Source organism: Strix uralensis, chromosome 6, assembly GCF_047716275.1.
Source record: "Strix uralensis isolate ZFMK-TIS-50842 chromosome 6, bStrUra1, whole genome shotgun sequence".
NCBI classification, from domain to species: Eukaryota; Metazoa; Chordata; class Aves; order Strigiformes; family Strigidae; genus Strix; species Strix uralensis.
This window is the reverse complement of record NC_133977.1, coordinates 469,383-495,920: the sequence shown is the minus strand read 5'-3', so window position 1 is coordinate 495,920 and position 26,538 is coordinate 469,383. Positions and strand designations below refer to the sequence as shown.

At 43.6% G+C, this 26,538-nt stretch overlaps 1 protein-coding gene across 9 annotated transcripts in view; it reads left to right on the top strand.

Moving 5' to 3' along the window:
- Positions 1–474: 474 nt before the first annotated feature.
- DIP2A (disco interacting protein 2 homolog A) overlaps positions 475–26,538 on the top strand; it is a 139,881-nt gene continuing 113,817 nt past the window's right edge. For all 9 annotated transcript variants that reach the window (XR_012629400.1, XR_012629399.1, XM_074872367.1 and 6 more), the window contains exon 1: positions 475–698. Coding sequence is in view for 7 of the 9 variants with exons in the window: in XM_074872367.1 (XP_074728468.1) it covers positions 602–698 (97 nt within the window). In the remaining 2 variants the exon portion in view is untranslated. The remainder of the gene's footprint in view (positions 699–26,538) is intronic.

The following is a 26,538-nucleotide window of genomic DNA, read 5'->3' as shown; positions in this document are numbered from 1 at the left end:
AACCTCTGTGCAGGCGCTGTGGGCAGGGTGGGCCCTGCGGCCTCGGGCTCGGCCACGTTCCCCGTTCCCTGGATGAGGTGGGGAGGGACACACGCGCGGTGCCGGTGTTCCCGAGGGGGCGCAGCACCGGGAAGGGGAAGGGCAGGAACCGGATGAGGGAGAGGGCGGCTCGTGCTGGGACACGCCGGGGGCCGGGGCCTTCCGCAGCCCCGGGGCTCCCCGCGCTCCGCCGCGGAAGGCGCACGGCCCTGGGGGAGCGCTCGCCGCTGGCCCCGAGCTCCGTGTCCCGGCGGGGCGGGGCGGGCGCTCCCCCGCCCTCAGCGGCGCCGCCTCCCGCTGCCGGAGCCGCCGGCGGTCGCTTCCCGCCGCCAGGGGGCTCCTGCGCCCCCGCCCCGCCCCGGCCCGCCCCGGCCCGCCCCTGGCGCGGGGCACGCGGCTGCGGCAGCGGCTGCGCGGGGCCACAGGGTCGGCGCGGCGCCTCCTCCCGGCCCGGCCCGGCCCGTCCCGGGGCCGCCGCCGCCGCTTCCCCCCGCCTCCGGCCCCACCTGCGGCAGCGCTGGGCGGCGGCTCCGGCGGGGCCCGCTCGCTGCTCGGCCGCACCATGGCGGCGGAGCGCGGCGGCTGCTCCCTGGAGGCGGTGCCGCTGCCGCCCGAGGTGCGCGAGAGCCTGGCGGAGCTGGAGCTGGAGCTGTCGGAGGGTGAGCGCGGCCGGGCACCGGCACCGGGACCGGGGCGAGGGCGGGGGGGGGTGCCCGGCCCGCGCCGCGGCAGGAAGCCTGCGGGTCGCTTCCGCCGCCCGCCCAGGACGGGGCGGGGGCCGGGCCCCTCCGAGGGGCCTGGGGGCGGCGGGAGCCCCGTGCCCCGGGCTCCGGCGCAGCGGTGCGGCCTGCGGGCCCGGGGCTCCTCTCCCGCCGCCAGCCCGTGGAGGATCGGGGCCGGGGGGGACACCTGCAACAGCGAGCCGGGCTCGGGGCTGTGGGGCCGCGCTCTCCTCCCCGGGACCCCGCGGGCGGGGCGGGCTCACCCGGCGGGGCGGCGGATGGGCTGCGCTGGCGGGGGGCTCCGGCCGCCCGGCCTCTGCCGCTGCCCCCGGGGGGACGCGGTGGAAGGGCCCCTTCAGAGGGCTCTGGAACAACCACGAGAGGTTTTTCCGCTCAATCTCAGCTGGCACCGAAACGGTCAGTTAGTATGCAGCTGGATACTCTGAAAACACCATTTTAAAAAAAGATATCTATTCCTAATTACAGCTAAAATCTTAAACCTCTCGCTTCAGATCTCTCTGAAATTCCGAACGTTTTCATGCTCTCCTGTATATCAAGTTTCCAGGCAGGAACACGGTGACATTCCCTCCACATCTCTAGTTAACAAGCCCTTGCCCAGAGGTGGCAAAGATGCGCTGCCAGGATAAGGTTCAACGTGCTTAAAGCCCATCGATTGATCTGCTGCCCCCAAGAGGTTCGGTCCTTTCCTTCCACCTCTAGGCTTGTGTTTGGTGGTAACAGTCCTTCTATGGTGCCCATGGGAATTGTACTTGTTTTCTTGGTAGAATTGGGGCGGGGTTTTTTGCATGTTGGTTCCTTGGCGTGGCCCACCCTGAGGACAGGCAGGTGTAGACGCGGGAGAGCACGTGAGGGGCAGAGGAGACTGAGGCAGCGTTTTCCGGGACCAGTTACAGAATCCCAGAATCATCTCGGTTGGAAAAGCCCTTGAAGCTCCTCCGGTCCAACCATGAACCTCACACTGACCGTTCCCAACTCCACCAGATCCCTCAGCGCTGGGTCAACCCGACTCTTCAACCCCTCCAGGGATGGGGACTCCCCCCCTGCCCTGGGCAGCCCATTCCAACGCCCAACAACCCCTTCTGCAAAGAAATCCTTCCTAAGAGCCAGTCTAAGATAGTCATTGCATTTTCCTTAGCGATGTTGTCGAGCTGCACCTTAGAATAGAATTGCTAAAAAGCTGTTAATGCCATGGACCTTGGGGTAGGAGCATTCAATCTGTTCCTCAGATGTCGTAGTTTTCAGATCAATATGTTCAGGTGGGCAAAACTGGGGTTATTTCACCTTAACGTGCTGCCTGACATATGTCGTGGTTTAGGAAATGATTCACGGATCGGCTGTTCTCGCCTCCAGTGTGGAACCTTTGGTGGAGAGGCAGGGGAAAAGGATTAATAACTTTGTTGTCCAAGTTTAACGTGTTGCTGCATGCCTGCCAGCAGAGTAGGAAGCAGTGCCTGACACATACTTTTGCTTGTGCAAGAGGAGTTGCTGTGCCTCGTGAGCCGTGTGGGGCTGGCACCCACGTGCTCTCACCGCAGCCACGCGTGGGACAGCGGCTCTTGCGTGTGTGCCTGCTGTCGGCCAAGATGTCCTGGGGTTGGCTCCTCTTTTGCCTGGGTCCTGACTCTGTGTTTAACCACTGGAATCTTTTTTTTTTTTAATATGGGTCTACTTAGACTAGATATTAGGAAGCATTTTTTTACGGAAGGGGTTGCTGGGCGTTGGAATGGGCTGCCCAGGGCAGGGGGGGAGTCCCCATCCCTGGAGGGGTTGAAGAGTCGGGTTGACCCAGCGCTGAGGGATCTGGTGGAGTTGGGAACGGTCAGGGTGAGGTTCATGGTTGGGCTGGAGGAGCTTCAAGGGCTTTTCCAACCCAGAGGATTCGGTGATTCTGCAGTATGTTAAATCTGTGAAATGCCTAAAGAGATTGTGAACTCTCTTAGTGCAGTGCATCTGGTACTGAACTTTGTATTGCTGTATAGCTGCTGGATTAATTAATTGATTGGATAAATTGATAATGTTAACTCAAAGTTCTTGACCGCTCTGAAGACTTAGTTTCTGATCTTAGATGCAATTCCTTTTGTGCCTTGCCTGAATGACTTGAAAGCGTTTGTGGGCAGTTCTTCAGCACCCGGTAATATGTTACGTGCTCGTGTTCTGCGATCACTTGATGTTTGATATGCTGCTTTTAATGGATTCCTCTGTCATTAATATTCAAAACTTGCTTAATTGGAGAGGAAGGAATAGTGATCTAGGATTAGATACTTGCATTTTAATCTGTGTAAAGTGGAAGTAATTTAATACCTGTAGAGATTGTCGGTTATTTCCCTCTTTGAGTAGAATCCAGCCCATAGTGGAAGGCCACTGCTGACAACGGCCTCCTCAAGTTTTCAGCAGCCTTTTACTGGATGTACAGTGAGTGCTCTTCTGCTCTTTGTGTATGGATGTTGTAGCTGACCTCTGCCTTCGTGAAGGCTTGTGTGTGTGAAAACAGGCAGAGTGCAGGGAGATTTAACGGGGGATTTCTTATGCTGAATACACTGTAAATTCGAGAAGGTTGTACTTAGGAAGATGTTACCATAATCTGAGGGGAAGGGAGGAAAATAAAAGAAGAATCTTTAGCACAAGTTCCTTTCTACTTTTTATGTATACTTTGTTAATTGAAATGTGTCGTATGCTGGGGCAGGAATGATGTATGTTCTCTTTGATTACATTATTTTTCACCTATAAATAAGTTGGGAAGAGGATTAAAAACTTCCCTTGGTTTTGCCCCAGGTTGTCATAGTGAAAGTTGAGAAAAGTGTTTGCGTTTAGATGTAGAGAAAACAGAAGACAGTCAGAGTACATTGCTACTCTCTAAAGACAACTCAAAATCCCAAATGCAATGTTCAGCTTTAGAAGAGTTTTGAATGGGGAGGGAACTCCCAACTCTTGCTGTGATTCTGGTCACTGTTAGGGATCCTTCCACTTGTACAAGATCCTAATCTCTTGCTTGACAATTGTTTATATTCTTCATGTACTAGAAAAAAAATAGCTGGGACTAAAAAAAAAAAACCCTAGAACAATGCTGTTATGTTGCTTTGTTATATCAACGATGTAATTTCTTTCTTGCTGAAAAAAAACAGCAAATCTTTTAGTGAAAACTAAGAGATCTGCCACAACCTTCTTGAGAGATAAGGACAGTGTTGAGACTGTGGTTGGCAGCTAAGCTGAATTGTAGCTCATTAATCTGGAGACTTTCTTACCTTAAGACTATAAGAGGCTGCAACTTTCTAATGTTATGTAAAGATGTGGAGTTCCCCAATCAGCCTGGCAGGATCTTCTGTAACAGCATAAAAGTGATGCCGTGGGAGTCCACTACTTTAGTTTTTTATTAGTCACTATAAAATATTTTTTTCCTCTGTCCATGGAAGGAGAACTTCCTTATAAGGTTATAAACCCCATTTTTTTTTTTAAAAATCCAATCTGCAGTAGAGATTTTGTAGGAATAACATCAATGTGCTTTTTTTTAAAGCCTGTACCTGTTTTATTATAGCGTATCATGTATTTGTGTATTTTTTGGTGTATATTTTCATATATCTAAATGTACTTGTTACACTGCATTTCATTAAGGTATGATAATTTTGAAGAGCATGTCTTATTTAGATACAGATGTTACTTGTGTAATTTGTGCGTTCGTGAAAGCCACGTTCTGTTTGAAAGCTGTGCCTCAAAACAACATTGACTCTTCTCTCACGCAAAAGGCTCCCAATTTTTATCCTTTTCCTCTTCAGAGCTTTCCCAGTTTTTCTGCTACATTTTTTTCCATGGCTATAATTTGCTGGCTTATGCAACGAGATGCATGTTAAGGTAAGAGAAAAGCTCGAGAGGCCGTGAAACCCTTCCTCTGGCAGAAATAAATCTTGATGTTCAAAGACCTCTTTCTGAAGAGTGCGCTTCCACCATTTGAGCAGCTTCGCTTTTACTCTCCGAAGCCTAGGGCGTGTGGAATTGGGTCACTTTTTTGCTTCTTTCAGGTCACCTGTGCAGGAAGATGCCTTGCTTTTTCCTTTCTAATCCGAGGACAATATATGTAGAAGTAGGCAAAGATAAAACTGTATTGCGTGTCTGTGTGGCAGCGAGGAGCATCCCACTGGTGTTGGCTTGTGTGGCTTCGTTTTGTAGAGTTGTTCGTGGTGGTAGTCCTCTTAGCTAGCAGTTCCGAGTCTTACAAGAACATATGACTAGCTTGTTTCTTTTCTTGGAGGTTTTCTGTACTTGTTGCTATGTGGTTCTGGTGAGACCGGGCCGTTTGGATACATAACGTGATTTGCATTCAGTAAATGTTATATAAAAGCTGAGGAAAGAAAAATGTGGGTTTACAGACTTTCAGGTGGCTGTATGACCAGCGTGTGAATGTTATAACACTTTTCTTTTTTTCGGTCTGAATTTCTGATCAGCTTTAAGGAATTTGTAGGTCAGTCTTATTTTGGAACTGAGCTGTAACTCTTAACAGAGATTACCTACTGTAAAGAGGCTGAAGATATTTTTTTCTAGTTCAAATCTATTCCGTTACCCACTGTTTGCCAGATGGGAAGTGCTGCTCTTGATGACTTCTATCAAACAGGCTACAGAATTAGTCCTGAGATAGAAATGAATTGTCATGTAGTTTACTGTCTTAATTATGATTTTTATTCACTATTTGGGGTGTTGTGTTTTCCATCTCCGAACACATCGCTCCAAAGTTTCTTCTGAGCCTGGCTAAGTTGTAGTGGAAAGCGTGGCAGTTTAGATGGAATTGTCTGGTTCCCAGTGAGATGTTTGCGTCTGCCTGGGCAGAAAGCTGACTCTCACATAGTTTTGATCCCAATAATTTATTTCCCATTTAAGAAAGGAAGATTTGATGCATGTGACAAGGAAGCTTTATGTGGTTCTGGGTTTTTTTGGTGTGTTTTGAGGTACTGCAGGTAGTGTAATGCGTACAGCTGTGTGAAAGAAGGTGTCAGCTAAGAAAGGCTTCCTGCAAAAAATTAAATGTATTTAGCCTCTGACATTTTTGGCTACTGCAAATATTCCAGCAATACTCCAACAAATACTTTTTGTAATAACAGCTAGCCAGTATTAGCCCATACTAACAGTCTGGTTGGGTTTTTTAAAAAATAAGTTGATAACAGAATACTTATTTTGGGCAGAACACCTTTCTTATAAAGACCAAAGGTAGCGGTCAGAGCTGAAAAGTTTAACTTAGTTGCTTTTGTTACGCTATCAGTATTGATGTGGTATTAAAATACTGTATGTGCAGTCAGGTGAGGCAGAGGCATGCATGCACACACACTTCGACTATTCTCATGATAAAGCATGGTATTTGGGTGTTAAGTTTTTTTGGGCCTTAAAGTGGTAGTTTTCTGTTACGGACGTGTTCAAAAAGTATATCTGCAAATTGCAGTTGTTTGCTACTTTGCTGCCATTTTAATACTTGGAAATAAATATAATCTGAGGCTGTCAGTGAGGAGAACTGTTGGAACTGGGCAGACAGATGATTGGCAAGTGGATGGCAGTCTGTGAAACTTGACCTGCAGCATCTTTGTTGCTTAATTTCTGGGCCTCTCCAACAGAAACTGTTAATTGTGTGATAGTACGTGGGGCTTGCCAAATGCCCATGGGGACTGAGTAAGTCTACAAAGCTTGTTCTCACGTTACACCTGGCGCAGGTCTCGGCAACTGTCTGACATCCTTCAGGCTAGCTCGTATCCTTAGGTCTGGTTTGTGACAGTCACTCAATGTTCAAAGGAAAGGAGGTTTCTGATTTATTTATTTATTTATTATAAAACAGTCTTGTGGCAAGGAGTGGTTGCCATTGCAAGTTTCATGGCTACCATACACAAGGGATCCTTTAATTCTGGTCATGTGAGATATCTGAAGAGGGGCGTGAGAGTTAGCTGTTGGTGACTATCAGTCAATGGAACAAGGCTAGCTCTTTCTGCCAGCCCTGTCTGGAAGGCAGGTGCTGTCATAGTCTCTGAATACACACTGCTTTAATGCTATACTGTATATCAGCCAACTCAGATGTGCCTTATGTGGGCAGCATATTTGGATCCTTTTATCAAAATGTGCCTGTATTTAGTTTTGCTGTGACAGATTTTGATTGTAAAACTACACAACGATGTAGCTAACATTGCCCTCCTGAAATGTTCAGAATCTAATATAATGGCTTGACCTTGTGGGAGTCCAGTGTTTCATTGGTGGGTCTCTAAGCACGTTCTCAATTTGTGTCATTCTTATGTTTATGTTGTTTAATGCATGTATTAGGGGACTATTATTAGGGAGAGATTTGGTTATTTTAAGGCAAAGAGGGGTTTTCATAGCCGGTAACAAGTGGAAGATTTAATTTGCTGCTATTTGAAGTGATCACAGTGAGTGGATATATGGAATTCCAGTTGTAGCCATCTTCGAGGATGTCTTCTAGGAGATCAAAGCTGCTGCCTTCATGATGGTAGGCCTTTGCTCCAAAACCTTTGTTTTGTTTCTATCCAAGCAGATTTCTTGCCTGCTGTGAAAAGCTGGTGGTTTCATGGGCAAAAGCTGTTACTGCTGGACGGAGTTGCTGATACCATTAAACTATAAAAAGGAAATAGCATCCTTACTTGGTATGGTCAGGAACAGTGTTTTCTTTCCAAAAGTGGGTTCAGAATCTTCCTACTCTGCTTCAGGATAGGTCTGAAGTCCATTTGAAGGCCACATGTCTGTGGAGATAAAGACATTCCAGCTAGCTGGGTGGCAGGTGGACAGCTGGTCTGTGGGATGCCCTAACCGTGAACTGGTTTGCTGGTAGAGCGAGAGGAGAAGGGAGAGGCGGAGGAGAGAGGCATTTGTGGAGCAGTTTGCTAACAACTGGCTACGTGAGAAAGGGCACAGCACCGAGGAACTGCTGACAACGGCGACGTGATGGGAAAATACCGAAAAGTATCAAAGAAGAACAAAGAACAGAAGCAAGACTATGTAGAAGGCCTTGTAGAAATCATAAGGGGTGGGATTGGTATTTAACCTTAGCAACCAAGGTATCTAACCTTAGCAACCTATAGGGAGCTCGCTTTTTGCAATATGTATGAACTGATTATTGTAGATATAAAAGAAGTGTGAGTACTAATAAAGTTGAGCCTTTGTGCATTAAATGATGGCTGGGCTCCCTCTGCGTTCTTTCAACAAATGGTGACCCCGACGTGATACGTGCCAAAGGACGTATAAGGCGCCACGAAGGATAAAGACCAGTGAAGGTGGTTCAGGTCCTTAAGCAGCGAGGACGGCGAAAGGCGACTGAAATAAGAGAAAAGGCCCGCGCCCTGGGTGTCATAAGAGGTGAACCCTGCTGATACGTGCTGCCGAGACCTGGAAAGGCTGCAACGGAAAAATTCAGGTATGGACAGGCAAGCAGCATATGATTTATTTGCATCCTGGCTGACACAACGCCGGGTTGAGGGAATAGATGTAAAAAAGGATCTTCAGGGGCTTTTAGCTTATGGGGTAGAGCAAGGTTGTTTTATTAATCCACATGCAGTTCATGAGTTATCGGAATGGCGAAAATTTGGAGATAAATTATGGGAATTAACATTGAACGATGATAAGACAGCAAAAAAGTTGGGAAAGTTATGGAGGGTGGTTCATAATGAATTGCTAAGGCATCAGGCTGAAAAAAGAGCTGCACAGGGCGCAGTTGCGGCAAAAGAGAAAAACACCAGATATGGGGAGGAGGAAACTAGGTGGCCATTACCGCCTACGTTTCGTGAGCTTGTTTTACCACCTTTACGTTCCGAAGAGACGGGACAGGAAAGCTCAGAACGAGTTCTCCCTACCGCTCCCCCCGCCCCCGCCCTGAGTAGCCCTGACGCGTCCAGCCACACTGTGACGCCGGAAAGCGAGAATTCTACTCCTGGCTCAGAAGATGGGCTGGGGATAGAGATCGCTAAAGAAAGGTGTCGGGCTTGGAATGCATTGGCACGAGAGGGGTTAGAAAAAGGGGATGAGGCGATGACTCAGATGGCGACAGCAATGGCTTTTCCAGTTCAGTTTCAGCCGAACCCAGCTGGTGGAATAAATGCTACTGTTACGGCATTAGATTGGAAGCTTTTGTCACAATTGCGCTCTACAGTGAGTTCTTATGGTGTTACTGGTGAACCGGTTCGTCAAATGTTAGATTATCTCTGGAGCACTCAACTTCTTTTGCCTGCAGATTGTCGGGGTATAGCAAAGTTAATTTTCTCTCCTAGTCAGTTGTTGTTGTTTAATGCGCATTGGCAAGCGAGAGTATTAGAATCGGTAGCGGTACAGCGGCAAGCAGGAGATCCATTACAAGGGATCACAATGGATGAATTAATGGGGTTAGGACCTTATGCTAGAGTAGAAGCTCAAGCATTGCTCGGTCCGGATAAGGTGAGAGAGGCAATGAGGTTAGTGAGAGAAGCCATAGAGCAAGTGAAAGAGCCAGGCGGAGTTCCAATGTATATGGGGATTAAGCAAGGGAGAGAAGAGACTTTGGGCAGTTTTGTAGATAAGTTGGTAAATGCAATTGAAAGAGCAAGAGTACCTATCCACATGCAGGGTGCTCTCTTAAAACAATGTATTTTACAAAATGGCAATCCTGCTACAAAGAGTTTACTGAATACATTAGGGGCAAATTGGACTGTAGAGGAGGCACTTGAAAAGGCGTCATCGATACCCACTGGACCTCAGGCTTTTCTTGTAGAGGCAATAAAGAAATTAGGGGAAGGAATGAAAGAACAGGCTCAGGCTACTCAAAGTCAGGTTATGGCAGCCCTTGCGCCTCTTCAGACTTCGGCAGCAGTTAGAGTACAAACACCTCAAAAGGGGCAGCTGCGGTGTTACCGATGCGGAGCTCCAGGGCATGTACGAAAGAGTTGTACAGCCAGAAATGTATGGTGTCAAACTTGCCGATCCAACTCCCATAATGAGGGGGCTTGCCGCAGACGGTCGGGAAACTCCACACGGAGCGCGTTCGCCGGCCGCCGCGCGACGACGAAAGTTGCAGCCGCAGCGCAGTCCTTCAACCCGCCACCCGGGGAAGTCTCGGGTTGGACCTGGCAGCAGCAGTAGATGTTACCCTGTTAACAAATAATCCTCAAACAATATCTACGAACGTACGAGGACCTATCATCATTAATGGGAGAGCCATGGGAGCTTTATTATTAGGAAGATCATCGGCATCACAATGTGGACTATTTGTTTTACCGGGAGTTATCGATGCAGATTATGAAGGTGAAATCTATATTATGGCATATACACTGAATCCACCAGTAAAGATTGCACAGGGACAACGGATTGCACAGCTGGTGCCCCTGCCACAAGTGACTCAAACAATACGACCAGTGACTGAGGAGAGTCGCGGAAACAAAGGCTTCGGATCCACAGGAAGCCTGACCCTGCTAACACTGAATCTGAGTACGAGACCCAGAAAGACTGTTCACCTGTCATTTCAAGGCACCGCATGGGTTCCAGCGAGATGGGCGAAACCTGCCGCACCTCCCAATGACGCCGGAAGAGAGACAAGCTCATCGACAGCGACTGAAGATTCAGCCGGTTCTAGCGTGGATTGAGAGTCTACTCGGACATCCACTTTACTGGGCAACGCTGTCAGATGTTTGGAGAATTATTGAATGGTTAAATGTTAGTGTGACAAGTGTTAGTCACGCTTGCTTAGGCTGCCAGAGTCAAGACCATAAGGCCTGGGTAAAACTATTCTGTGGGGGGTGTGAGAAAAAATATTGGATACATCAATCGCAGCTATATTTTGGGTCAAGGTGCATTAATTGTCGTAATGCATGGATTCATGAGAATCCACTGAGGGCACTTGCAAGGTTAACAGGACAGCCAGCTCAAGAGTGTCTATATCTGTGGGAAAATCAGGAGTCATTATACTTGTCAGCGGCTGTTTGGTGGTTACAGCATCACGAACAGCGGCTAGTGCAAGAATCAAAATCTGTGCACTTACAGACTGAGTGTTTCATACATAGTGCTATCCCTACATGGATGCAGGTTACTCCCCGTAGGTGGGGACAGATGCAGAGACGATATCTAACAATAGGGAAAAAGGTAAAACAATGAAACAAAGAGGTATAATTTGTCTTTACATCCTCACACTAAGTGGAGCAATAGATGCATTGATGAGGTTTAATCAGCCAAGGGAAAATGTGTGGGTAACGTTGGCCAACTTGACAGGACAGTCATCACTCTGTTTGGCTTTAGGAAGTATCAGCCATCCATTCCGTACTTGTTTGGTTGGACTTCCAGTGTGGAAACCTGGAGAGTTTTGTAGTTATGTTGTGAATCAGACACTATGCAGTGCGGCTTATACAGAGGATGATGGGAAACATCAGTGTGAGCTTATATTATCACTAAATACAACATTAGAATCCCCACCTGAGGAATTAGAACTTTTTGGAAGTGCAAATGCTAGCATAACAACTAAAAGAACTGGAAAATGGGTCAGCTTTCTGTCAAAAAGGCAGGAACACCTTAATACACACAGGAAGGTGTGGGCTTCATTAGATTCAGCATTAGACCCTGGTAGTGTGTATGAGCAACTATATTCAAGCTGTAATGGTAGCAACATAACAACAGCAAGAGAGCTACCAACAGGAATCTTTTTAATATGTGGTGACAGAGCCTGGAATGGTATACCGATACACCCACAGGGAGGTCCCTGTTACCTGGGACGACTAAGTTTATTTCACCCGGATATGTCTGCCTTGATGAAACTTACTAACAGAACCAGGACGCAGCGGTCCATACATGAACTAGATTGTAGTGGGATAGGAGAGCCACGATTCTGGGCAGAATTTACACAGGTGTTAGTTGCAACTATTTTGCCAGGAGGAGCGGCTAATAAAGCCATGAACTTAGCAAAACAGATAGGATGTTGGACAAAAGATGAGCTTAATCGCACTTCTGAAATTTTAGATCGGCTTACAGCAGATGTAGAAAGTGTTAACCATGCAGTATTACAAAATAGAGCAGCTATTGATTTTTTGCTTTTAGCACAAGGCCATGGATGTGAGGAATTTGAAGGAATGTGTTGCATGAACCTGACAGACAATTATTCTTCAGTCCATGCAAAGATTAGGAAATTGCAAGAAGGCCTGCACAGCTTGAAACAAGTAGATGGATTAGGGATTGAAAGCTGGTTAAAAGAATGGGGACTTTCAGGATGGTTAATATCTCTGATCAAGTCTATAGGGGTAGTGATCTTGGTAATTGTGGTTGTACTTTTGATGTTGCCATGTATTGTCAGTCTTCTGCAAAGGGCCCTGCAGAAGACTGCCTCTGCAATATTTTTAGCACAAGTGCAAAAAGAAAACGGGGGAGATGTGGAGCAGTTTGCTAACAACTGGCTACGTGAGAAAGGGCACAGCACCGAGGAACTGCTGACAACGGCGACGTGATGGGAAAATACCGAAAAGTATCAAAGAAGAACAAAGAACAGAAGCAAGACTATGTAGAAGGCCTTGTAGAAATCATAAGGGGTGGGATTGGTATTTAACCTTAGCAACCAAGGTATCTAACCTTAGCAACCTATAGGGAGCTCGCTTTTTGCAATATGTATGAACTGATTATTGTAGATATAAAAGAAGTGTGAGTACTAATAAAGTTGAGCCTTTGTGCATTAAATGATGGCTGGGCTCCCTCTGCGTTCTTTCAACAGGCATTGTCACTGGGCTAGGCAGGAGCACATCTGTTGAGCCGGGCACTGAGATGACAGCAGCTGTTTTTCCTAAACATTGGTGTCCTCCTCCATTCTGCACATCAGCCACGTGACACTGTAAAGCTTGTGTTGGTCTGTGAAGGTGCGGTTGGGTCTGTTGCTGACAGTGGCTGCTGAGGTTCAGCTGTCCTGTCTAGAATTTGTGGGAGGTATTTATCTAAACTGAGTTAGATGTTGTGAATGGAACCATATGTTTCAGAGTTATCCCATTGCATTGGTATAATTGTAATGGTGAAGCTGAGACTCTTGTAGCTATGTTTGTTGGATTACTACAGTGAAAAAGAGTTTTACACCTTTTTACTGCTGTCTTTTTTTACACCCCACACCCTTCAATTTTTTGTTTTTCAAATGAGAAGCCTATTCCTCAGAAAGGGGGTAGACTGTCACTTCTCATTCACCTGTGGGAATGCACTATAATTAAGTTCATTATCCAAACCTTGCTATGTCCTCAGTAGAACTAATTCATAAACTAGGAATTTGAGAGAGACATGGCAGTTAACACAGGTGGTGTGAACAGGTCAGAGTCCTATGTACCCTTCTATGTTGTGAGAGAAAAAAAAATTGACCCATTTTCTTTTTCTTACCACGTCTGACATGCTGGATGATCAGAATAGAATCTTTTTTTTTTTTTTTTTCTTTTTTTCTCCCCTCTGTTTTGGAAGGTAATGAGAAGCTGTTTTAGGGACTCTTGTTGGGTTGGCCTTGAAGATTAGCAACCATGCTGGAAAGTTCTGTTGTGGTGGTGAAATAATAGAATTGACCATGGCTTTCATCTGCAATGCACCCTTCCTTTCACTCCGATTCCTATTCCCCCATTCATTTTCCATCAGTGTTATTCTGCCTCCCTCCCCCCCCCCCTTTTTTTTTTTTCTTTCCTCTGCCTTCTGGAACATGGGAGGATGAGCAATGTGTCTTGTCGTAGCTGAGAGCTTCCTTACACGTTTATCTTTAACTGCTTCTAATGAAAACAGTTCTGTGAGCAGTGAGAATCTGCAGAAGACATAAGGACATAAAGTCTTATTTTGACGTCTGTGGCTTCCAACTTAGAAGGGATAGTGATGCACTTAAAGGCTTACAAAAAAGGACTAAATCTATTGTGTTGTTATTTTTATCACCTTTTGGAAACAGAAAATGCACAACCAGGAGAACTGGGAGTGCTAGGTCATCAACTTTCCAATCAAAGCAGAATTTCAGACTCTACCAGTTAGGTGGTTGGGGCTGCTTTTTTTTTTTTTTTTCCTTTCGAGTTTCTGCTGTTGTTAACCAGTGCTTAATTATTCTCTTACCTGTGTTTGAGTAGAAGAATGTAAAATACTCTCTTTCAGAACCAATTCTGCATTGAATGGTTGACTGTAGTTGGAAATTGATGTTGAAGACTTAAGTGGCAGCTTGCTACCTTCCTGGGAGATACCTTAATTCACTGCTGGTCTGAATGGCAACAATAATGATAACTGTAAAATGCTGGGGTTTATCTAGCTAAGACATGGGTAATTTTTGTCAGAAATTCCTTTAGGATTTCTTTAGATGTGATCCCAGATAGCCTGCTTTAGCTGACCCTGAAGGAGCAGGGGTTGAACTAGGTTGAACTTGAGGCATTCTTTCTGACCTTGGCTGTTCTGTGGCAGAGGGCTGGTCTTTAAACCTTGATACTCTTTTGTAAGTTACTTTGGCAAGGAGGGTTAAATCCTGCTGAGGACATAAGTGTGATGGCAACCTGTACTTCAAGAGAATTAAAGGAAATACTTTCTCTTCCAGGTGTTCTCATGCAAAATTGTAAGCTTCTCTTAAATTCATAAATGCACATATTTACGAAGTGAATCGACCTTTATAAAATTAACGTTGAACACTGTCTTGTGTTCCATCCCCCTCTCCTTCCCCCCAAACCTAAATCAAGCTCTGCCAGTCTTGAGAATGTAAAGTGATTTTTTTTTTTTTTATTTGCTAGTTAAAATGCTGTTGGGTTGTGGGTTTTTTTTGGTTTGGTGGTGTGTGTTTTTTTTTTTTTTTTTTTTAAAGGAATAAACTATTCTTCTGAAATGTGATTTCATTGGCAAAGGGCTATGGACATTTTTTGGACTGAAGAACAGTATGACACAGATTCAAGATGCCCAGGATGCCAGCCTGATGACATTTCATACTGCTGAGTTACAGATGCATCACCCAGTTCTGTTACTGGAAGAAAGATCTTTTTATTATACCTGTATGCAAATACAGAGGCAAAATATTTCAGTCTCTCTGATTACATGACATTCATTTGGTTATAAAGAACCTGTGTATTTACCTTGGAATAAATATCAAAGTATTTGACAGTTTCTTGGCACGAGGTTTGTAGCTTTCAAGGAAGCATAAACTTGCTCCATTCTCCTGAGTTTTCTTGGTGATGATTGCAGACCCAAATTGGAAGATCTGCAGCAAATGCGAGTGTCTAGTTTTTCTGCGCTAAGGTTGAAGAAAGCAGTTCTTCAATGCCGAATTCAGGGGACCAAGCTGAAATGTGTGGCTGAATCATTAAAGCCTCCAAATCATCATTGTATACTTCTACCTTCTTCTTACTGTTTTATTACCACCTTTGTCCGTTCTCAACTGTTCTTTCCCCAGCAGTGCTCAGCAGGACACAAAGATACATCCTTCCCTTAAGTCTTACTGAAAAATGCAGCATTGTTTGGCTTGCTCCTAACAAGTGCATTTTATTCACTCCTCCTTTTTTTATAAACTGCTTTCTTTTAAACCTCCTTGGATTTTTTTGTGTTTTGTTGTCCCGTGTGGAAGCTTGTGTCTTGTAATAGGTGTCTGTGATAAGCTTATTGACAAGACAGCGAAGAAAGAAGCAGCTCTTAATATTCCATGTCAGGTTGTTACCTTTTAAAGGTCCAGACGTGTCTATTTTATTATCTCTGTGTATGTCCCTTTAAGATTTTGGATAGACCTCTTAGAGTTGATGAATATAGTTGGGCCTCATCCCTTCACTAGCAGGAACTTCTTCAGTGTTTCTTCTGGATGCCAGCAAGAAAAGTCTGACAACGTTCTGCTTCTTCTAGTATTTACTATTTATGAACACTGAAAATATACTAATAGCTGATGTCATAACATCATGAAGATAGATGCAAATCATCTGTTATTCTGGCTTTTCATTATAATTCATCATGACTCAAATTTTGGAGGTTTTTTTTTTTTTTCCCTTTTTCCCAGTTTTCTTGTTTCTTTCATTTCTGGTTATCTTTTTTTTTTCCGAGAGTGCCTTTCAAAGTAAACAGCTACTTCAGGAAAAAGTTATGAGGGTAACGTTTCCTTATTTATCCTTAAAACAACATTCCATGCTCCTGCAGAAAATGCCAGTTACACTTAATAGGCTGATGCTGAAGTTTGAAGGGTGTGCGCGTGCATATGTCCGTATGGGCCATATCTGTTCAGCTGGCTACTTCCTTCCTGCTGGAAAAGAATGTAGCACTGGGATTTTGCCACTTTCTTTTTTGCCCTGTTATCCTTTGCGTAACGGTTTTCTGATGAAGTTTGGGGGCACCCTTCTGCTGCTGCAGGAGTCCCATCTTGCAGACAGGAGAGTTTCAGTTTTTACGGTGGGGGTGGCGTGCTTGCCTTGCTTCCCTGCTCTGTGGTGGAGGGAGCTGGAAGGGCCCCCCCCGCTGGGCTCTGGGTAGGGTGCCCCTTCCCCAGGTGGCTGAACTAGAGAAGCAGCCCTTGCCCAAAAGGGGAATTCCTGCCCCAAGCATTTATCTTGAGCTACATCTGGTGTCCATCTGATGCTGGGGCACAATGGTAGCAAGTTAACATGAGACAAATATATTTTTTTAAAGCAATTTAAGTGAGTTGAATTTGCTTAGTGTTATAGCCAGATGGGCTCAGAGCTGGATTGGGCTGAGGGGAGGAGGATGAAGGAGGGTGCCAGTACTTCAGCTTAGCTGCAGCATGAATCCATACCTGTGTGAGCTGACATAGGCAGGAGGCAGGAATAACCTGAAATGCGAAGAGTAAATTTATTCTTGTTACCTCACGACACCGGGGGATCCCCGCAGCAGCACCCAGGCAGAGGCACGCAGGCACTGCAGAGCTCGGTCCTTGCTAGCCAGAAAGAGAAAAGACCTTGAACCTGCTGCTTCTGCCTGTATATATCAGGGATTTTTGCAGGCATAGCTTTCCACTGTGCTTTGATCTTTCCCACAGCAGGAATCTCAAGGTTGTTCGATAAGGTGCCTCTGAGTCCATCACAGGCCTGCGTTATCTAAGCGCAGACATTCTGCCTGTCAAGCACACAAAGCTAAACAGCAATTAGTATGATATATGTGGTGTTTGACACCCCAGCTGCAAGTCACTTGAACATGTTTACAGTCCTTGCCAGTCTTCTGTTGTATTCCTGCAGTACCCAAAATTTTTTCAGCGTCTGCCTGTATCCTGTACTGCTGTTCCTTCAGAGCTGTCCTGGATCCAGCCTGGAATGAAACATTGGCCTTGCTGGTTATAGCAGCATTTTGTCCTTCTAGAACTTGATATATAAAAACTCCCATAAATCATGGTGCAAGATCAATATTTGAGTGTCCCACAGATCTGTGACTCATCAGATAGAAAGAAAATACAAGCCACGCAGTGTTTTATCAGATAAGGTTTGAAAAAGCTATTTGTGTATGGAGAACTGAAAATGTGGAATGGTAGGTGGTTTGAATGTAACTAGAGGGCCTTCAGCTCCGTCCTGCCACACAGAGGTTTCAGTAGGGCAGTCTGGGAACTCCAGCTTTTTTGGAGGCTTGGAGGGCTGGGGATTTTGATTCTGTTTTTTCCTCTCGCAACAAGGCACGTAAGGAGGAGGCGGCCAAGGGAAGGGGGTGTATGTACTATGGAGCGTGGCAGTGCGACTGTGAGGCTGAAAAAAGAAGTCCTGTGAATGGTATAAAGATTATGTATAAGCAGTTTGTTCTGTGCGGAGCAGATTCAGCTCACAGGTGCTGGTAAGCACCAGCCGCCGTGCAGAGTCCATGGTGGGAATGCGTAGTCTGGGGGAAGGGCAGGGGGAGTAGCAGTGAGTTTCCCCCTTCACCAGGCTTTAGGTTTTTGGCTGTCTTGCAGTTCATGCTGACGTGTTCCCCTCCAGCAGCCCTCCCGCTGCAGACTGCTGGTGGGTCCGTCCTGTGGCTGTAGTGGTGTGTGCTACCTATGAGCAACGCCGCGCTGCACCGTCCTGCTGGTCACCCTCTGTGCCGGGGTGGGCTCTGCCATCCTGGAGCTTTGTAATTGTGATCCCAGGGTAACAAAGCAAGGAAGATTTCCAGCTGACACTGTCACGCTGTGTCCCGTGACAACTGTAGGGTTTTTACCTTTGGTCTTTGATCCAATCTGTTTTTGGCAGAAACAATCTACGTGTCGTAATAAAGTAGGGAGAAGAAGCTGAGGGGTAAAAGAGTATGCTGCTCAGTTTTGTTATCTTCAAGATCATTTTGCTTCCTGATATGAAGCCTGAGTTCTGTAAAAGTCCCACAATATGAGATCTCTGTCTTTACATTATAAGGGATAAGAAATGGTAAGAAAATGCAGGAATGTGTTGTTGCACAGAAAACATGTCGGACATATCATGTCATTAAAGCACTCTGGGAGGCGGTGTTAGGAAAAGACATTCAGGGTCTCTGGGGAAAAAATGTTAGTTTATGATTACATGCTGTTTAACAAAAATATTTACATTTCTGATTTCAAATGTTTGTGTATAATTTGTATTTTGTAGTATCTTCTTCAGTTTGCAGAATATTCACTATTTCCAGAGATAGATGCTCAGTAAAGATTTTTCCGTTCATTTTTTTTTTTCCAGAAACAGTATTGCAAGTATTTAGGTTTGAGCATCTTTTTCTAATTTTTTGATCTCTAAGTATTCATTTACTAAGTCACAATCACTAAGAAACTTAAATTACATAAACCAGCTAGTTGAGGTTGTAGTACATGTTGTGGGAGTTACAGTGGCTGTACTTGGGACTGCTCGTTCTTCTCTTTGCCTTCTTTCTACTGCCCTTGGGTTATACATGTGCGTAGTAAAATTCATAACCTTGAAACTTCTTAGCAGTCAAACTGATGAACCCAGAGTCACTCCTTAAGCAGGAGCTAGAGGTCTTTTTTTTTTTTTTTTTTTTTTTTCCTTCCTTGCTCTAGTGCAAGCATGACTGGTGTCCTTTCCTCTTGGACTCCTCATAGTCTCAGTTGACTTCTGGGCTTCAGTTAACCATTCACCCAGAAAACACCAGCGAGGTAAGAATCAGTTTGGCTGTTTTGGGTTTATGTGTCTCATTTTTGTTGGTTGTGAGTTTGTCTTCCTCGAGCAGTTTGGTAAATTGAGAAGCAGTGTCTTTTGTGGTGGTCAGATCTGAAACCACAGCTGGACGTGTCCGTTTGAGCAGCGGCACAGGAGCAGAGGCAGGGTGTGCCTTGGTCCCTGTGCTCCCTTTACAGCTGTGCCCGTCTTCTTTGTGAGGTTTTGGGTTACTTTTCTTGAATAATGCAGTAAACTGGTCTGTTTAAAAGCATTGACCGATGTGATTGTGTGACAGATGAAGGAATGTGTTAAGGAAATGGGTATTTTTAAACAGGAAACGCTCTTCTGATTAACTTAGCGGTTAGAACAAATTATATTTCTAGGCTTTTCAAACTCGTGATGCCAGGATTAGATGTATCAGCAACTATTGCCTAAATGAGTGCAAAGTCATAGTTTTGTTCAGATTTGGGTTTTAGCAGACACTGACACTGTTCTGATTTGGTTTGTTTTTATTTCCATAGGACATTAGTTCATAAATTTATCAGTGCCTGAGACTGACCATTAGCAAACGAGAATCTTCCCTTCCTTAAAAAGGGGTTTTGCAGATGTCCTTCAGAATATTTACATTCTGCTAGTTGAAAGAACAACTTTGGGTGCTGGAAATACTTGTAGTGGAGCTGTTTGTGGGTGGCAGAGGCTGCGCCAGAGAAGAATGAAGATCTACAAAAGGTGGCAGTGTGGTTATGGCTCTTTCTTTTTCCAGTGAAAGTGAATTTTTTTTTACCTTATTGTTAATAATAGAAGCTTGCGGCACAGCGCACTGTAAACTAGAAAAACCTTGCATAGTTTTCCATCAGGAAGAGAAAGGGAACCAGAGCCACATGGAATCACTTCTAACCCTGTCAGTGATGTGCCTCTGAGACACACTTGGTGAACAGGCCACGGATCTTACCAGGTACCGAACGATATAGAGGGAGATTCACTTGTTCTCCTTTTCCAGGACAGGCGATTAAAAAAGAATTACTTATAGACTATCTATATGAATTCTTACTTGGAAAATGGAATAATCAACCACACTCTGACAACATTGCAGTCGAGGCATCAGCACGATTCCTAGTTCCTGAGAGTTTCTGTCCATCTTAGGCTGTTACCTTCTGTTTGTAGGGGTCCCTCATACTCTGTGTTTGCTTGTAGCTATAGCTCCATATTCTAATCTTATCCTACTGTTAAGACTGCAAATAGTATTTTAAATAATAAAATAGCTATGGCTGTGTGTAAATCCTGGTATATATTACTTTTGCCCAGCAAGTTGTATGGGTCTTAAACTTTGAGATAAGTCGGTGTGTTGCAAAGTCATAGTTGTGATGATGAAGGTAGCTTACAGGCTGGTTTGAGACGACAGAGGAAGAAGAGCAGAATGCCTAGTGAAAACCAGTAAATAGTAGATAGTAGTAAGAAATAAATGAAGTCTTGTACTTTTTAAGTGGAAGCTTAAATAATAAGATTTGACAAATTCAGTGACAGTAGGTACTTACACATCTGCTGTATTGCTGATCCTTCTCTGGCAGGACTGGTGTTGTCTGGCGTGTATCCAGTGGAGAACAAATAATTTAAAAATAATTCTAAATACACAAAACTTGTGCGTAGCTAATATCTGACCACATGCTCCTGTGATCATTATGTGTCTTCTGTGCCCTATTGCACTTCATTGCATCTTCCACTTGCGTCTGGGTTGGTTTTACTATTTATTTGGGTTGTTTCCTTTTGTGGTTAGGCCGGTTTGGTCACTGTTGTGCTACAAACAGGTAGATTTTTCTTGACTGTGGGAAGAGGCTGTTCTTGGTTTTAGCCAACTCTGTCCCAAGCCTTCAGCACTAGTGACAACCCATGATTATTTGGCACCTTTATCTTTCTTTGGTGGATATTTGTAAGTAGTGAAGTGAATCAATAGATACTTCATGCTTGACTCTGAGCCGTCCTCTGCAGTGCTTCAATCATGTTTGCTGTGTTGGTGCAGTTTGAGAAGCCAAATAAACTGAATCACAAGCATTCATGCATATGTTTAATGTTATTTTATGTTAAGTCCACATGGATATTTTTTGAGTAAAAAAGATCAGAGATTGTAAAAGAAGTATTTTCTTGTAGCATGATCCTATGCATGAAGCTCAATAGCCGTTTCTGTGTCATGTTTGCAATATGGGTATGTGCTGCAGTGAAAAGTGTGATAGCAGGATAAGCATTTCTGGATGAGGGGGGCATTTAACAGCAGCCTTGTAACTTTGGACAGACACTTTCCTTAAGAAGAGACATACCTGCAGGTATTCTGTGAGCCATTCGTTCTTTCCTTGCTGCCCCCCAATGTTTTTTTCATTACTGGCTGTTGTTCACTGAGCCTGTAACGAGTGATCGTGATAAAATAAAAATGACATTGGCTAAATCATAACAAGAGGTAGCCTTGCTGTGTTAAAACAAGCAATGTTTTGACAATGCAAAATAAAGAGAGATTATGAATCGGCATGAGATAATTCCCTGTGGTGACTGAAGGGTACTGTTGGATAGATTGATGACTCAGGCAGTACTGATGTTATCAAAATTCTGTTCATCGCATTAAGTAGCTTCTCAATGCCCTTTTATAAGGGAAATTCTGAACTTCAAAACTTGAGAGAACTTCTTTTGCAGTCATCACTGGATATTGCATTTGCTAGAATGACTGCAGTGAAATTGTTAACTGATGCTCTACAAAGACCATTGCCTAATTTTTGCTAGGAGGACAATATGGCTGTTCACTGGAAAGTAATGTTGTTGTGCATAATTGGTAGAAGTATCTTCAGCAAAATGTGGTTCAGGTGATTTTAAATGGAGATATTTCTGTAAGCACAACACTTTTACATTATGACCAGAGGCGGGGAAAAAAAAACCCCAAACTTGATCATGTTCACATACTACCTTTAGATGATAAACCAGGTGATAAAATAGTAACACTTGCAGGTTTATAGATTTGTAGACATTCTTAATAGCAGTCAAGTAATACACATTTCATGGAATGAAGTGATTGGGTGTTTAATGGTAAATGCCAGTGCATTGTGTTTTAAGACTAAGGAAACTTACACTTAAAAGAAGTCTAATTACCAGCATCATAGGAATTGGTATTCTTTGAGCTCATCTTCAGGTTTTGGACTTGTTTTTCTGTATAAGTTGATTTGTGTGATTCCAAGCATATCAAAGTATTTTTAAACTGTTTATTGAATTGCTAGTCTGTGCAGTCTACACTTACCTGGCATGAGCATTTTAAAAAAATAATTCTATTGGTATGTTTACTAGAGAAAATGTTTGAAGAAATTGAAGTGGGTTTTTTGACAAAACCAAGAGGCACCGTTATTCCAGTTATTTCTTGAACTGAATCATAGAATAGAATCACAAAATGGTTTGGGTTGGAAGGGACTTTCAAAGGTCTGCTAGTCCAGTCCTCCTACAATGAGCAGGAGGTTACTTTCCAAATAGTAATTCTCTTTTTTTCAGTGCTCAAGTGGGTCCAGAGGAGGCCACGAAGATGCTCAGGGGGCTGGAGCACCTCCCCTGTGAGGACAGGCTGAGAGAGTTGGGGGGGTTCAGCTGGAGAAGAGAAGGCTCCGGGGAGACCTTATAGGAGCCCTCCAGTACTGAAAGGGGCTACAGGAAAGGTGGGGAGGGACTCTTGATCAGGGAGTGTAGGGATAGGATGAGGGGTAACGGTTTTAAACTGAAAGAGGGTAGATTTAGGAAGAAAGGGTAGATTAAGGCAGAAATTCTTTGCTGTGAGGGTGGTGAGGCCCTGGCACAGGTTGCCCAGAGAAGCTGTGGCTGCCCCCTCCCTGGAAGGGTTCAAGGCCAGGTTGGACGGGGCTTTGGGCAACCTGGGTTAGTGGAAGGTGTCCCTGCCCGTGGGCAGGGGGGTTGGAACTAGGTGATCTTTTAAGGTCCCTTCCAACCCAAACCATTCTATGATTCAATACTTGCTCAGCATAAATTCTGTTTGCCCAGTATCTGGCACTTGCTCTAACTCTCCTCTACAACTTTCTACTGCATGGAGGAAAACTTAACAGCATACTATTCCTTTTTGACTCGAGATAACAGGACAGCTGGAGATCAGCTTAAAACAGATGACAAGTGGAGATTAAGTTTTTTTTTTTTTCTTTGCTAGTGCTAGCTGAGAAGTTTTTATTCTACCTCTTTCTCCTCCCAGGATCAGTTCCAAATAGACTTTCTTTTTTCTTTCTGGAAAAATGCTTGTCTTACACTAAATGCTTGCAAAATCTTGGGCAGAAAAGGACTTCAAGAGTGTGCAGGGCTATGTTCGACCTCAGTGATGATTTTTGTGCTGTAGGAAGTTGCAGCTTTTTTGCCAAATGCAGTCTTCTGCTACCCAAAGGAAATGGGAGCTCGGGACACAAGGAAGCCCTTTGCACTGGATGGTTACTGCTTTACAAACAGCCAGGAAAACTGTGTGTGAAGACCTTGGGGACATTGCTGTTTACACATTCACGTGGAGAACCAGTGGTGCTTCTCCTAGGAGAACATCTACCTTTTTAGTTCCTAACCTTTCTTAGGTGCTAATTAACAAATGTTGGCTCACCTCAGTTCTCTTAGGTTTTTCAAGGAAGTTTATGATGTCAGGGCTTTCACATGACGTTTCTTGGAGAATCATGAATACACGTGAATTTATTAGATGAGTTTCTGAGCAGCACATCCTTTAACAACTGAAGGCTGTTGAAATTGAGGCCTAAAAATAGAAATAAACATAAAATCCGTCATTTTGCAAAAGAATGTCACATTGATGTCTTTAACCATTTTTTGGTGTTTCCACTAGATTTTAGTGCATCTTGATGCCATGTTAATAACATAACTGATTTCCAACTTCTGCAGGAATGGACTTTACTGGTAGCTTTTGTAATGAATTTTATTCTTGCTTATGCTTACAACAAAAAAAGTAACAACAGGACCTTAAGGAAAATCTGCATCATGCAGACTATTGACTTTGAAATGACCTTTTTTTTTTTTCCCTTTCTCTCCTAGCTTCAGTGACTTGAGCTTTTCAGGGCTGTTGCTGATGGCTGGCATGAGAAATCAGGATTTCTTGATTTCAGTCTTTCCGGTTCTGGGAAGAAGGTTAAAATGTTGCTTTCTAAAATATTGGAAGGAGGGAACCTTAGCAACTGTAAAAGCTTTCAGATTTTAAACTTGATCGTTCATAATTTGGGAACTAAAATTACTTTCTAAATTTATGACTAAATCAGTCTAGCTGTTGAAAGAACACTTGAATATCTAATAGAAATATATGAGGATTTGAAATTATTATCCACTTGTGTCAGTTTTTGAGTGTTTTAAACCCATGGTTTATGGGTTAAGTCATGTACACTGAAAAAGTTGACAAGTGAGATAATTATGGAAAACTACGATGCCTTTGTTCCTGAGAGCAGCTAAAAAGGGAACATCTAATTTCTGAAGCACAGGAGGATTTAGCCACAAAACCGTAGAGAATATAGGATTATTGGGATTCAGTTATTTTCTTACAGACCCAGCACATACTAGGAAGACACATGCAAAAATCAGAAAAGCTGCAGTTTGGGGATATTGGAAAGTTTAAAATTGCAGAATTTCAGCTGAAAAAGTGGAGCTGTTAATCATGGTATACCAAGACAATTTTCTTGGGAAAGGACTTGCATTTCCAAAAGAGAAATCTTGTACAAATATATATATCTAGTAGTATAAAGATCACATTAAACATATTTTTCAGGAGTAAAAAATTATTGTGAAAGAAATAAAGCTGGGGTCTAAGTGAGCTAGTCGCAGCTTAGGCTGAGGGGCCGGAGCTCTAATGGAAGAGCTGAGTTCCTGCAATCTTGGCTGTATCACTTACAGTAATGTCAATATATGCAAATATGGTATTTTAGCCATTTATTATTTGTTACCTTTCTGTCACTTAGAAATTTAAGGAGAATACTATTAGATAGCTTGGGAGGTTATTCCCCTAGAAAATGAGGTGTAGGTTTTTTGAGGACGGAAGAGCTACCTGTCACTTTCTAATAGAAGCTTATTACCTTAAGATTTCCAGGTCCTGTCTTAGAGAATGCAGTAACAGTTACCTAGAAACTAGGTGAAATAATGGTTAAGATTAAAACAGTCTGTGGCAATACTGCCTGACCTTCTCTACGAGAAAACTGTGTTGGACTGCTTTCCAGTTTTATTTAAATTTGTCAGACTAATGGATAATGGGGAATTTGATGAGAACTCAGGGCACAGGTTTTTACAGCTCTCTTACCAGCCCTCTGGAGGGACTAATTTTTCCAGGAGTAAAAAGGAAAATGCTCTCATGAATTAATAAAAGTCATAGTAGATAAGTGGATAGTAGCTCTGGTGGATTTTTTTCCCTCGTCTTAGTCAAGACTGGGGAGAGAATACTGGGGAACTTGAGAAACCTAATCAAGTTAGATGAATGGGCAAGGCAAGTGAAGCTTAGCATTTGTACAGGTCATGTCAGCAGCTTCCACATATTAGATTAACAGTAATTTAATTGATTTAAAATTCCACAGCTGTTTATAAAACACAGTAAGGCCATTAAAATGTCTTCTGATCATCAGTCAAAATAAAGGGACTAATTATAGCTATTCGAAATCCTTAAGTCTAAGAGTATCTGCATTTTTTATATTAGCAATGTGGGGACTTCTTTATTCCAGTCTAAAATAATGTAAAGCCCTGAAGCATTTGTCTGTTATAAACAGGAATGGCTTTGTCTCATGAATGTTTAAACCAATTATTCAGGCAATTTAAACATGATTCGGGGTGTCAGTGTAAAAATGCTTGGGCATTTCATTTATCTCAAAAATCTTGAAACTCTTGGTGGTAATTCTCACCATCATAAGAGGTGGTGTTGAATCATAACTGTGTATTACGTAGTGACTGTTATATTGGGGGAAAAATAACTACAGATTCATAACTTTTAGTCAGAACAGTCCGTTCTTGGCATTTGTATGAATATATGGCTGTGCCCCAGTCCTTTCTGATGACAATAAAAAGTAAATCTTGATTGCATAACATTGTAGTGCTTTCCTGAAAACGCAATATTTAGACTTCATTGGTAACTTAAGAAATAAAAAAACCAAAATCCTTTTGATAAGGATTTCTGCAAAACATTTTTTTTTTTTTTTAAGTGAACTTTTGTGCTGGAAATGGGCTTCCTATAGCCTGCTGAGTAAGCGTAAATGGAGCAATATTGCCGTATGAAATGGAGTGGATGTGGTCTGTGTTACGTTGCCCTCTCCCTTGTGCTGCTGTTCATCCCCTCCATGTTCTGTGATCCCCATCCATGAGCTCTTACATTGCCTGGAAGTTCACTTGCTTTAACTTTGAAGGAAAAACCAAGCAGCCCTTTAGCATGATCCCCTGACGTTTTTGTTTTGAAACTTAAAGATTTGCTAAAGTGGATCTAAACATCAAGTAGTTTAATGTGCTACTGTTAAACATAACCTTGTAATCAGCTGAAAAATGCTTCTATACCACAGTGTTTGGAAGGGTAATGTCAGCATGCCTTAAGTTTGCCAAGACTTTTGGAGGCAAATGTCAAAATCTATTGCTTTGAACTAGGACAATTTCACTGCTAATGAGTTTCCCCTGTGGAAACTTTTATGTCCCAATCTCTTAAGTTTAAGTGCAAGAGTTAAAAACAACCTAACAGTAGATAGCTTTATTCCACACATATCTGGAAACTATTTTAATACAGGTTATAC